The sequence below is a fragment of the Pipistrellus hanaki genome, assembly GCF_964339955.1.
Source record: "Pipistrellus hanaki genome assembly, chromosome: 6".
Lineage (NCBI taxonomy): Eukaryota > Metazoa > Chordata > Mammalia > Chiroptera > Vespertilionidae > Pipistrellus > Pipistrellus hanaki.
Window position 1 is genome coordinate 42,533,155 of NC_140508.1, and position 13,962 is coordinate 42,547,116.

General features: G+C 45.1%; 1 protein-coding gene across 1 annotated transcript in view; it reads left to right on the forward strand.

Annotated features, from left to right (window-relative positions):
- The window catches only part of LOC311624832 (O-acyltransferase like protein-like), a gene marked incomplete at its 5' end in the record, with an annotated part of 49,924 nt that overhangs the window by 13,050 nt on the left and 22,912 nt on the right, over positions 1-13,962 (forward strand). Inside the window, 3 exons of the mRNA XM_084888430.1 lie at positions 8,416-8,557; positions 9,754-9,968; positions 13,562-13,741. Of these exons, the coding sequence (XP_084744556.1) occupies positions 8,416-8,557; positions 9,754-9,968; positions 13,562-13,741 (537 nt within the window). The remainder of the gene's footprint in view (positions 1-8,415; positions 8,558-9,753; positions 9,969-13,561; positions 13,742-13,962) is intronic.

Here is a 13,962-nt window from a genome sequence, read left to right on the forward strand (position 1 = left end):
GCAGAACATATACATTTTAGTTCCATGAAAGCTGGTTAAATTTCCTCAACTTGTTCAAAATTTTTAAAGCAAGAGCTTTAAAACCTACAATTGTTGATTCTTGTGTTTATTCTGGTTACCAAAATAAGAACTAACATACATCCCTGGCTAGTGTGGCTCAGTTGGTTTATCGTCATCCTATACACTGAAAGGTTGTAGGTTCAATTCTTGATCAGGGCACATGCTAGGGTTGCAGGCTCGATCCCCAGTAGTGGTGAGCAGGAGGCAGCTATTCAGTTTCCCTTTTACATTGATGTTTCCCTCTCTCTCTCCATCTCCCTTCCTCTCTCTCAAAAATCAATTTTAAAATATATTTTAAGAAAGAAAACACTGTTCCTCTATTCATAGAACCCTTCTGACACCAAAGGTGGGATTTCCCCCTCACCTTATGTATTTCTAACACTGATTAACGGTAGGTAGTGCTCACCCCATACGTTAAAGGCACAGCCCCAAAAGATTCCCCCCTACTTCAGATGCCAGTTGGAAGTAGAGGGTTCCCAGATTACCCATTTCTGGCTTGGCTGCAAATTAGGTGATCCCATGACACCCTCCTCGGATTTGATAATTTGCTCTAATGGCTCGCAAAACTCAGGGAAACACTTTACTTACTACTCCTGGAAAGGACAGAACTCAGAAAGAGCCCAGAGGAAATAGTGCACAGGGCAAGGTGTGTGGGAAGGGGCACAAAGCATCCTGCCCTCTAAGGGTGCACCCCACGCCCCCCTCCCCCAGCACCTCAGTGTCTTCGTCAACATGGAAATTCTCTGAACCCCTTCCTTTGGGGTTCTCGTGAAGTTAAATTAGGCACAACTGATTAATTCATTGGCCACTGGTGATTGACTCAAATCCCACCCCCTCTCTCTTCTCTAGAGGTCAGAGATAGGTCTGAAAGTTCCAACCCTCTTATCACAAGATTTGTTCTGTTCTTTTCTTTTTAAAAAATATATTTTATTGATTTTTTACAGAGAGGAAGGAAGAGGGATAGAGAGCTAGAAATGTCGATGACAGAGAATACATCAACCAGCTGCCTCTTGCACACCCCCCACAGGGGATGTGCCAGCAGCCAAGGTACATGCCCTTGACCAGAATCGAACCCAGGATCCTTCAGTCCGCAGGCCAATGCTCTATCCACTGAGCCAAACTGGTTTTGGCAAAAATTATTCTTTTTGGCAACCCCCCCCCCCCCACCCCAGGCCATTCCCAAGGAGTCCCCTCATTAGCATAACTTCAAGTATGGTTGAAAGGAGTTTATTATGAATAACAGCAGTTGTTCCTCTCACCCCTAACACGCAGGAAATTCCAAGGGCTTTAGGGGCTCTGTACCAGGAACTGAGGATGAAGATCTAATATATATTTATTATGTCACAATATCACACACATTATTAAAAGTCCTCTTTTAAGTGTTTATATCGCAGCTAATCTTCAATCACCTTAATTTTCCTCTGAATTTATGATTATCCCTAGAGCTCTAGATACATTATATATCTAGCCAAATATTTTATGTGCTTTTAAAAAGAAAACCGATTGTAATAAATCAAATTTTAATTTTAATTCTTGTTGAATAAGTCATAAATAGCCTTGCAACGAAGATAAATTTGCAGAGTTTTATTAAATTAGCATTTCAAGTGAATAAATGACTCCCTAAATCTGAGTTAATGTTCATATGATTTAAGAGATTTATCAATTAGCCTAGTTTTTTAAATGTTAAGCTTATTAGTCAGATTGAATGATAAAATAAAATTAGAATAAAATGGGAGGGTAGAAGCTATTATTAATACAGTACAAATATATTTTATTTGTTTTTCAATTACAGTTGACACACAATATTATGTTAGTTTCAGGTATACAACATAGTGGTTAGACATTTATATAACTTATGAGGTGGTCACCCCAGAAGTCTAGCACCCATCTGACATCATACACAGTTATTACAATGTTATCGATTGTATTCTGTCTGCTGTACTTGACATCCCCATGACCATTTTAATAACTGGCAATTTGTACTTCTCAATCCCTTTCACCTTTTTTACTCAGCCTTCCAACCCCCTCCAATCTGGTGACCACCGATTTGCTCTCTTTTGCAAAGATATTTTAATGATTTTCTGAGGAAGTGGAGAAAGGATTAGGGTGAGCAGAGCTGACTTGGATATAATTCAGTCCTCACTGCCAAAGCATTTCTTCAGCTCTGCACGGAGGTAGTAGATCGAAATGGGAAGGTCTTTGCCCAGGGGAAAAGGTTCCCATCTGGAAAGGATTTGTCAGCTGTTCCTTATAGCTTTTGATGGAGTTGCCAATATTTCCCCCACAGTGTGGGGGTAACCAGCTCAACAATCACAAGAGGGAAGCTGTTTGTGCAGACTTTACTCATTTAGAGCAGGAGGGCAGGGAGTTAACCCATGGAGACCATAGCAGAAAAGCCAAAAAGAAACCAGTCAGTATTGCATAGAGAGGGAAAAAGATACTGGGCAGAGCAGAACATATTGCAAAAAACTGCACAGTGTGATTGCTGTGGAATGTTATAAAATTTAAACCAGTGTGTGTGGGTTCCTGAGAATGAAAATACGTAGCACCAGAGTGTTGAGATTCTAGATAAAATTTGGATGTGATGATTACAAATCTAGTTACAGGCCCGAACAATTTATATGTGCATATTTCAGTGTCACTCACTGAGTTCCATTTCCTAGGGATTGTTGGGGAGGAAAAAATTTTCTTTCTACCCTTCTAAGTTCTTTGACTGGTCTAATAATTAAAATGACGTAAGATAGTTTAACAGGAAAAAAAATTAATTCCATATGTATGGGAAATATTGAAAAATACTTCCCCCCTCTCCCCAAAAAAAGAAAGAAAGAAAAAAAAATACTTCCCATAAAAATACAAAGCCCAAAGGCAAGTTGGCAGTTGAGGCTTAGATGCCATCTTGGGCTCAGGAGTGGGATAGGGGCGTAGGGCTTCAAAGGACAGCAGAGTAATTCACAGGACAAGAAGGACAGGTGCTTGGTGATTAGATGTTTGCCTTGCAATACAGATGGGATATTCAGATCAAAGTTATCTCTGGTAATAGCTTTCCCTCGGAGCCAGGCCTCTTATCAAAACTCTTTTAGGCATTTTGTGGTGGCATATTCTACTCTCCTTCCACATCCTATAGCACAATGCCATAATCTGGGCAATTTAAGATGCATTACTCCAAATCTTTACCTCTGTTGTCACTTGGAGTTCTGTTCTGTGTGTCTGTGCCCAAACTTCCCTCTTTGTATAAGGCCATCCATCAGTCATACTGAATTTAGGTCCACCCTAACCTAGTATGATCTCATCTTAAGTTGATTATATCTAAAATACTGTATTTCCAAATAAAATTACATTCACAGTTAGTTCCCTAGGGGTTAGGGCTTGGACCTTTTTTGGGGCAGGGGGGTGGGATGTGGTGAGAAATACAATTCAACCCAGAAAACTACCTAATACCCAGTTTCCTAATGTGGCTGGATTATCTGAGGTCCCTTAAACACAACAGGGAGTTGGGAGGGTGATGACTCAGCCACTGAACCCATATCTATACTTAGAACATGCTTGATAAACATAAGATGAAATTGACTGAAATTTACTTATGAGGCCAATGACTTTACCTGGTCACCGGGACAATACAGAGCTGAAAAGAAGGGGCATGGTTTAAGGGTTAACACTGAGTGAGCAAACTTTGTCCAGACTCTGCTTTCTCTGTCTCCTGCCTTGATGGAATTTTGAGAATATCATATGGTGATTTCACTGTCTCCATTTGCAGTGGCCCAAAACAATGAGTACTGAGCTGCTTGCAATCAATGTTCAACAGTCTCTTATAATAGTTGTAAATTGTTCTCTTTCCTATGCTCTGCTAGGCTGATCTCATCCTGCTTTGCCAATTAGAATCAGAATTGTGAGGCCTCCATAGTAGAACAATGGTGCTAGCACTACAAGGGATACATCTTTCCCTGATGGATTGAGAAAATGGAGTGATTCTGATAAGAACCCCTTGAATTATCCACAAAAGTGCCTCTCTGACTAAGAACTCAAAAGGAATCCAAAACATTTCACAGAATACCATTTCCTGTTCTAAGGTTAATTCAGAAAATATTTATTGAGCATTCTTCTATTTGGCTCTTGTGTGTGACATCACATGTGTGCTGGAGGACCATCAAAAGAAATTGAGAGTTATTCATTTTGGGAAGCCTATAATTCAGTTAGTAAGAAAAGAATGTGTGCCCAAGGCTGCTGGGGAACACTGCTGGAAAATAAACAGTCAGTGTCACATTGAGTGCTGGGGACAGGCAGGTCTGGAGAGGAATTTTGGGGTGAAGGGAAAGGGAATCTCACTGGGGAGGAGAAAGGGGAATGTTTATAGCGAGGTCTTAAGCTGGTCTGAGTTAGGGAAGATTTGTCGTAAGCTGGTCTGAGTTAGGGAAGATTTGGGAAGGTGGGCATGATGAGATGTCGGTGGGAAACAGCTCGAATAAAGGTTTCCTATTCCCCGTTCCCCTGTGTAGATCTAGAGTGTAGCACAGTGTAGACATTTGAGGTTGACTGAATGAGCACAGGCTGCTAATTGGTTTTATTGACTGTGGCAAAAGTCAGAGTTGGGTGTGGGTGCTTCTCAGTGCTGCTGGGATCTGAGGACATTGACTTGGGTGGTTGCATGGGGTTGGATAAGCCCAGCAAACCAGCCCCACCGAGCAGCCTTATTATGAGAGTCTGGGCCTGGTTCCCTGCTTGAGTGCGGCCCCATTGAGCATAGCACTCTGGTGAGTCCCTATGCTAGTTTCAAAGGGTCATTTTAACTAAACACTGCAGCCTTTGGGGCTCAAACAACAAATTTCTTTCCCACATTTCTGGAAGCCCAAGATCAAGGTCTTTCCTGAGACCTCTACCTTTGGCTTGCCAATGACACCTTCTTGCTGTCTTCACGTGGGCTTTCCTCTGTGTGCTCACGTCTGTCCAAATGTCATCATATAAGGATGCAGGTTGGATTGGATTAGGGCACACTTCCGTGGCCTGTTATAACTTAATCACCTTTTAAAGACCCTGTCTCCAGAACCAGTCACATTCTGAGGAACCGTGGGAGCCACTGTTTAGGGCTTCAACATAAGAAATTTGGAGGGGTGATGGTGGCACAATTCAATCTATAGCAATCTCTTTTCAGAGTCCCTTTGAACTTGATTTTGGGAACTATACAGCTCAATTCTGTTCTACTCAGTCTCTTCCCCTCTGGACCCTTAGGATCCCAGAGTCCTGTGACTAACATGAGAGGAGGGTGGGTGCTTTGGAGGAATGGTGTCTGCAGCATCCCTCAGACCTAGGCACCCAGGATCCTGTCCTGGGCTCCATAGGTTAGGGACCCCTCCACTGGCCTTCCCCTGGCTGTCCTCTCTATTGGATGAGACGTCTGTAGAGCCAAGAAGAGGTGCCAACCTGGAGCCTGCACCTGCCCTTCCAGGTCCCACTCTCAGTGCCTAGGACCCCAGAGTTCCCTGCCCAGCTGGCTCCCAGCCCCCTCTAAGGAGTGACTGCGGTGCAGTGGAGTTAAGGGTGGAGCTTATATTGCCCACACTCCTATCTGTAAGGTGCTTGGCACAGAGCAGTGGGAGTTTGGGGGTGAGATCTTGTGGAATCCCTTAGCACCCCTGTCCCTGATGGAAATGTAAGGCCAAAGCTGATGATGCCTTCAGTGTAACCAAGTTACACACTCCCCTGCCACCCACACCCCTTCCGCATTGTTCTGGCTTCTTAGCTACTTAGAGGTTTAGAAGTTGCTGCCACTCTCCAAAGTGGGTGTGTGGTGATGGATCTGGGCAGAGCCAGGAATATCATTTTGTGAGCGTCCAGCCTGGACCATCTGAGGTGTAATGGGCAGTGTCAACCTGTGACCCAGGTGTTCTCCGCATCCAGGTTTGCCCGCTGAGCGAGGACCCCGGGCCCCTGTGTTCTCTGGCTCAGGACACTGTTGCTCAACCCTTTACGTCTCAGCCTTCAACAAATAACTGGCTGAGCAGGAAGGACTCCTGGGGCAAAGCAGGTGAGGTCTGCTGTAACTTGCTGTTTTCTTGGCTCTGGGGCTTGAAGGCAGCTCCTCTAGGATTTAGCTGCAGAAAGACCATTGGAGACGAGGGAATATCACTTTTCAGCTGCTGTTGAGCCCATGCTGAAGGGAAGACTCGGATGTAAAAAACAGGACACGTTTAAAAAACAATGGAAGGTGAAGGAAATTTCATCTGGAAGTCCAGAGACTTACTTTATGTTTTTATTCCTAGTTCTGTTGTCTTCTCCTTTCTGCTGCTGTAGGGCCTGGGGTGAAAAATAATATTTTTTTCAATAGTGTAGATAAAGTACAAAGCTTTTATGTGCTGAGCAGTTAAAGACGACAAAGGAAGGTTCTGGCTGCTGGGCCTCTCAGGATGTCTGCAGACGGTCACCGTGGGAATGGAGCTGGACTTAGCCTCCGAGGCCAGGAAGCTGGTTTTCTCAGATCACGCAGGGTCGTCAGGCTGGGGCCCGGTTCCCATGGCCCAGAGGCTCGTGAATGAGTGGTTGATTGACAAAGGCCAGTGGACTCCTTTAAAATTAGAAATAGAACTTCCAACGGGAATAGACATAGCGATGGTCAATACACTTCTTTTTCAGTGGAAGAGTTTATTTGGGAAATTCAAATACTACCAGCAAGTAGCTGGGAACACATAATTTCAGAGCAAGTCCTTAGACATTTTAGAAACCCAGACTCATGGAACAGTGGGTGCTGGAGTGGAAGGGGCACTAGAATACACTGTGTCCAACCTACCCTTCTTCCGTATGCCAATAAGGAAATAAAACCCAGAGAGGTGGAGTGACTTGACCAGGGTCACACAGCAAGCTGGCTCAGACCCAAGCTTCCTGAATGCAAGTCTAGACAATGCAGTGTGGTGAGATAAGGTAACATGAGGGAATAAAAAAACCCCACATTCTTCAAGTTCATACAACCCTGGGCTGAGTTCTGGCCCTGCCACTTAGCAGCAATAATAACAAAGACAACTCCATTAGTTGAGCCAAGTTCCTTCTAATTGCTTTATCGTCATTGCTACATTTAGTTCTCACAACAACCCTACAAGGCAGGTTTTATGATCTCCATTTATCAAGAGGAAAACTGAGGCGCAGAGCGATGAACTAACTTGCCCATGGTATATAGTAAGGGGTGGGTTCAGGCTCCTAAAGTGTAGAACTTGTATTCTTAACCTTTATGCTCAAGTTCACGAGCTTATCTAATGAGAATTGTCCTTGTCTTAAAATACAGTGAATGAGAGAGAGCTCCTTGTAGGGTTGTTGATGGATTAGAAATCATGACTAGAAAGTGTCTCATTTCTAATGGGCACTTAATGAAAAGCAGCATTGTTGTTACTTACATTTGATGTTGCTGTTTTGTTAAACGGTGCTGTGTCCTCTCCTTTGTGGAGGTTTTGGAAGTCCCTGGTTCTGTGGTTCTCAAAGTGTGTACCCCGATTAGCAGCATGAGCACCTGGAACCTAGTTAGAAGGGCAGGTTCTCAGGCCCCGGCCTGGACCTCCTGGGTCAGACCCTTACAGGGAGGATCCACACACCAGGCTCTGCAGGGAATGCAGAGGCACAATAAGGTCTGAGCCTGCTGATCTGACCACTGATATCTTTATAGACTCTTTCTTGTGGTGACTAACTAGTCCTAAATTGGTGCGTCTTAGCTTCACTTTCAGACAGTACCTTTCTCTATCACATTGTGGACTTCCATCATGTCATTCCATCTCATGTGCAGTGGTCGGCAAACTCATTAGTTAACAGAGCCAAATATCAACAGTTCAACAACTGAAATTTCTTTTGAGAGCCAAATTTTTTAAACTTAAACTTCTTCTAACGCTACTTCTTCAAAATAGACTCGCCCAGGCCATGGTATTTTGTGGAAGAGCCACACTCAAGGGGCCAAAGAGCCTGCATGTGACTCGTAAGCCGCAGTTTGCCGACCACGGTCATAGTGCATTTACCGCTCTCGTGGGGACCTGTTCACAAATAGATTTGAGCTTGGCGATGAATGCTCCTTAGGATGCTCATTCCCAGCGCCGTGGGCTAGGAAGGTTGAGGGAGTCTGGGCAGAGAAGTCAGGAGAGCCATGGTCCTCCAGCTGGGCTCAGCGTTCCTAGTTCTTGCGAGTTTCTGCATCGTTGTGCCCCATTCCCCCCATCCATCTGTCAATCAGATCTATTAAAAGCCAGCTGCCCTTTTTGATGTCAAAATTTTGTTTTGAAATAAGAGATATGAAAACCCTTGGAAAAGTATAAAGTATTTTTGGTAACTAAAGTCTTATTAATACAATCCTTTTGTTTGTTTGTTTGTTTTTGTTTTTTGTCTTGGTAGGTATTTTAAGATTCAGAAATGCTTCATTTTTGGCTCCTTCTCTCTCTCTCTTTACAATTAATGCATCCTCCCTGCCTGAAGTGGGTGTGGCCAGATGTGCTGCCGGAATGTTCCCCCTCGACATGTTTGCTGTCGTGTGTCTGTGAGTATGGCATCTGTGGGACCTGGTTGGGATGTGTATGTTGGGGCTGTTTTACCAACATCCACTCACCAACTCTACGTCGCCTTGGATTCTCAGTCATTGAGTGATGACTGGCCCAGGCTCCATGTGCAGGGAGGTCACCATTGACCGTAAACAAGAAAATGCAGGTGTTCAAGAGGAAGGATAGTTACACCCAAAAGAGATTGGGTTTAAGAACCACTGAGAAATGTATCGGGTCCCCAAATCCTCCTGGTCCTATAACGTGACCACTGAAAGTGTGTGTCTCTTATTTGAGGCCTGGCTGCTTTCACAAGCACCTCAGCAATCTTGCAGGCTATTTCCTGTTTGCATCCTGCCTTGCACCATAGGAGAAACTAATGGAATTGCTGGCTCATAACTCGAATCATTTGATAAGGTGCTTTCCTGAAAATTTCACCTACACTGCCTCCTGCTAGGAGACATCGGTGCCTGTTTCATCACCCTGTCACTCTTTTTAAGTAGCATCCAAAGCTACTTGAATAAACATTTTTTTTTTAAATTGATTTTAGAGAGGAAGGGAGAGGGAGAAAGAGAAACATGGATTGGCTGCCTCCGCATGCCCCCCTACTGGGGATTGAGCCTGAAGCCCAGCATGTGCCCTGTCCAGGAACTGAACTAGTGATCTCTGGATGCATTGGACAATGATAAATGGACAGAGCCACACCTTTATAAAAACTGTATCAATTTGAAAGATAAATCAGTTGGTTTAATTTATATTTTTAAAAATTGAAAATGACCCCCGCCCAAGTTTATTTATCTGCTATTTAGTCTCCTCTCCCTTTTCCATGAGTGTGTTATTTGGGTGCGTATGGGTTTTTAAGGTTAGTTTTATAGATAAAGAATGTGAATCCTTAGTGGTATCAGCTGCAAGTATCTTCTGATGTTTTTACTGATGTTTGATTATTGCTTTTTTTATAATTATAATAAGAACTTTAGTGAAATCCATTGATCTTTTACTTTGTAATTTCTTTCATGTATTTATTCTTAGAAAACTACTTCTAATCCTTAACAATGTTAAAGATTAACCTGTCTTCCAGCAAGGGCCTGGAGTGGTATTGCGTTTGCTGGGCTGTTTTCTCTGCACCTTACTGGGTCCTGGTGCTGTGGTGTTGGGGTGAGTGAAGGCGTGGCCGCACATGGAGTTCTTCTCCCTACAGGTTTTTCACCCTGCTCGGCCTTGCCCTTCCTGTGGCTGGAACTGCGTATGTGGGAGCCAGGGCCTGGGGGTCAGACCGCGGGGCATCCTCCACACCCGGGGCACATTCAGCCACTTACGGGAGCCTGCCTTTGAGAGAGACAGAGAGGAGCGAAAGCAGAATCCAGTGGCCCGGCGGCCTGGCTATTCTCTCAGGAACCCCGAGCAGAGGAAAAAGTAAACATTTTAATAAACTCATGAGAGGTGACTTAGATGAGTACAGAACTGGAAAAGAATTCCCCCAATGCTAAGTGTGGCAAAGCCAGCAACTTGAGTGCGGCGTGGAGGGTGGGTCTCTGCTACTCACTATTCAGGCTTTGTGCCCCATGGGGTGCCGCGGTGAGGTCGCTAAAAATGCTGCTTTGTTTCCTGGGCACAATTATCCAGTGTTTTTGTGCTACTCCAAGACTGGGTCAGCACAGTGCTTGGGTTCCTCTGTGGTGATGTTCTAAGGAATAGTCCCAGGATCTCAATGTCTGTTTCCAATGTCATAGTTCACGGGTGACTCATGGCCAAGGTACACGGTTTACATGTGCACGAGCCAGGGCAGTGAGTACGCAGTACAGCTGATTAAAACACGGCAGAGTGTATCTGAGCCAGAAGTGGATAATGAGTCACACTGCTGTGCCTAAATTAAAAAATCAGGAACAATGCCTTCATTTCCTCCTGCCCATATGGCGAGGCTAAGAGAACACACACACACACACACACACACACACACACACACACTGAAACGAGAACACCTTGTCATGCAAATACCTGTAGAACATATGATATAATTTTTGGCAAGGCCCCTGTAGGTCTACACAATTATCCCTCCTTTACTCCAATGAGGGGAATAAAAGTACAACAAAATTTCAATGAATGGACCAGAAGAATATGAATATGTGAGAAAGAGGCTTCAGGGAAGGTGTAGTCATGATTTTATCAGGTTCTGTTTGGATCTCCAGGCAAAAACAAAAACAATAGCAACATCAACAAAAAATCCCAACAACAAGAAAAACAACGAAAAACATGTTTGTAGTCCCCAGATCAGAAGCTGGCTACCAGTCCTGAGGCTTCCAATGACCCCATCGTGACATCATGATGGGAAGTGTTCAGTGCTAGGCTTCTGTGGAGTCAGTCCCTGCCGTCCTGTGTTTTTGACCAGTGGGCCTTGGTTTGGCCCTCTGGGGTCTCAGAAAGTAAATCTAATGCTTTCTTGTTTCAATTGCAGCCCCATCAGATTTTGGGGACAGTTATGATGACCTCCCCTGAGGCTCAGAACCCCTCAATTGTTTCTTACATGACCAGCTAGCTACTCGGCAGCCCTGTAGAAAGTTCCACAGTGGGAGTGGCAAAAAGAGCTCAAGCTTGGTCCCCATTCACACTTGCCTGGTTTCTAACTCTGCCCTGAGTCATGTTGTTTGACCTCTAGGAGCCTCGGTTTCCACTTGTGTAAAACGGGGGCACAGAATGGGATTTGTTGAAGGACTTAAATGAGATGATGTACTTACCTCCTCCTAATTTGTTGTTCTTTTCCTCATCTTTTCAGTTAAGTCAGGAAGGGGTGTGGGGGAAGGGGTCTTGGATACACTGACCCCGCTGAGGTCCAGTAGGTTCCAGGGACCATCTGCAAGCTTCTGTCACACTGAGGGGGGCCGACAGTTATCCTCGCCCACCATTGCTGGTCATTGTAGGAGGCTGTCCCAAGAGCCTTGCTTTTAAAGACCAGATCACAGGATGGTATCAGGAATTGGTTACTAAAACTTTAGCTTCTTCACCCAAAATGACACTTTTTGATGGGGAAACTAAAGGTTTTTAGCTTTTTAACAGCTACATTAAACTGTGGCCTCAGACTGGGGGGTTTCCGTGTTCTGTTGCTATAGCAATTTTTTTTTTTTGGGGGGGGTCATTTCATGCCATCGGAGCAAAATATTATATTACTAAATGCTTGAAAATAGGACTCGAGATGGAGAGGCCCTTAGGGTCCAACACTTTTTTCTCTCCACTTTCACACTCACCAGTGAGTCAAATCAACATAAGACCCTTGTCTTCTGGAGGTTTGGAGCCAGACTGGGCATTTCAGATTCCTGCTTCTTTATCCTCTGAATAATCCCTGCATTTGCTCAGGGTGGTTTCCTGTTACAGGAGCCGTCCTTTACCATTTAGATGAGAAAAAATGAGCGAGTGTTCGAGGATATTTTCATAAAGTAAAGAGCTGTGGCTGCTGCCCCCGGCGGTCAGGGATCCTGCTATGAGTTCCTGGCTTACAGTGGGCCCCCAGGAATATCTGAGAGACTGGAAGGGCTGCCGCGGCTCTCCACTTCTGAGCTAGGGAATGGCGCTCAGAGAGGCCGTCTTCCCTAGTGAGCAGTTATTTTCAGATTTTATAAGCTGTTGCTAGTTAAGTGTGACCCACAAGTAGATGAAAATAGAAGTAATGATAGCAAAATGTATTCAGTATTTGCTTGCCAAGTTAGGCGCTGGGCCAGATGTTTGACAAACGTTCTTGAATCTTCACAAGAGCCCTGCCAAAAATTGTGCTAAATTTAAAAGGGAGGGAGCAGGCCCAGTGAGGCTAAGAAACTTGGTAGGAGTCTAGCCCAGATCCTGCGTCTTGCCCTGCAGGCTGTGGCTCTTTGGGGCGCTGAGGGGAGCCACGGGGGTTCTGGTGTAGGGTGGTTCATTGTGCTGGGTCTCTGCCAATTGCTGGGGAGTGAAAAGCCCTCCTAATGAGAGGCAGAGCTGCGTGCACATTTGAGAGCAACTCCAGTGGGAAAACGCATAGTTATGGCTGGAACCTCAAAACGTTAGGCAATTATATTCTTCCATTTTAAGAACTTGCTTTGGATTTCCACAGCTTGGTTATAAGCCAGCTGTCCCTTGTGAATAAGTTTGAATTCTGCAAGGATTTCTGGTGCCCACAATGTTTAAGGTACCAAGCTACCTCTGGGAGAAAATCAGAGTCTCTTGAAGGCAGCTTGAGCTTTTCAGACTCCTGTTCCACAGTTCTAGCCACTTAATTGGCTCTCATGATGAGTTCCATTGAAATGGAAAAAATGCAGGGAATAAATTAAGTAGAAGGGATGAACTATTCTTAAAGCAACAGGACTTAAAATAGTGAGCCTAGTAGCTATGATATTAACTCCTTTGTTCTTCATAATAATCCTATGATTGAAGATCTACTTTGATTCCCCATTTGCAGATGTGGAAATGTAGAACAGAGAAGTTAATTCACTTGCCAGAAGTCACAGAGCTAGGAAGCGATAGCCAGACTCAGGGCCAGGAATACCTCACATACGACCTGCACCCTTACCTCTGTTTTCATACCTGTACCTTGACAGGCAGCGATGTTATTTGTAAGTGATTCATCCTTGGGAGAGGACCAGGGATGCCATTTCCAGCAAAATGCTGCCCTGATGTGCTTTCTTAATAATGTCTAAGTTCCCCTCCCCCAACACTTTTTAACACCAGACTGTGGTCAGGCCTTGGCATCCTGGGGCCTGAACCTGGGCAGTGTCTTCTGTGCAAGGCCAGTGTGGGCGCCAACCTTAAGTCATGTCTGTCAGGCGAAGTCAGGGTTCATTGGGGAAGGAGACTAAGTCCAGGGGTCCACATACAGATCCAGAGGGGACAATGGAGAACTGAGGTGGGCGGTCCAGGACCACAATGAGGGATCATCTGGGGACAGCCACGATCACTGGTATGTGTTTTGGTTTCTGTTAGTGGGGCAGCATGTGAGTTGGTCTTACTTTCAGGGGGACGGTGACACCTCTGCTCTCGCCTAGGATGCCTAGGAGCCATGGACCGGGCTCTGAGATGCTTCTCTTGGCAGAAGAACGTGCCAGCCATCTGGACCACCACAGCGTCAAGAAGCACGTGCTCTGCCCTGAATGGCATCCGAGTCCTGAGTCTCCTGTGGATCATGTCGGGGCACACCAGCCAGATGACCGCATGGCTGTCGCTGGGTGCGGAGAACTGATGGGCCTCTGAGAGCAGTCAAGGAGGAGAGCATGTTTGTGTGAGCGGAGCACGTGGGGCCATAGGACGGGAGGCCACAGCTTTCCTCTGGTCTAGAGATGTGGCCAGGACTTCCCATAAATGAGTTTTCCAGGCCAGTGTCCAGTGGCTGCTTTGCCTCCTCCAGGGTATAAATCAGGCACCTGGCTGCCAAGTGAAGAGTGATACC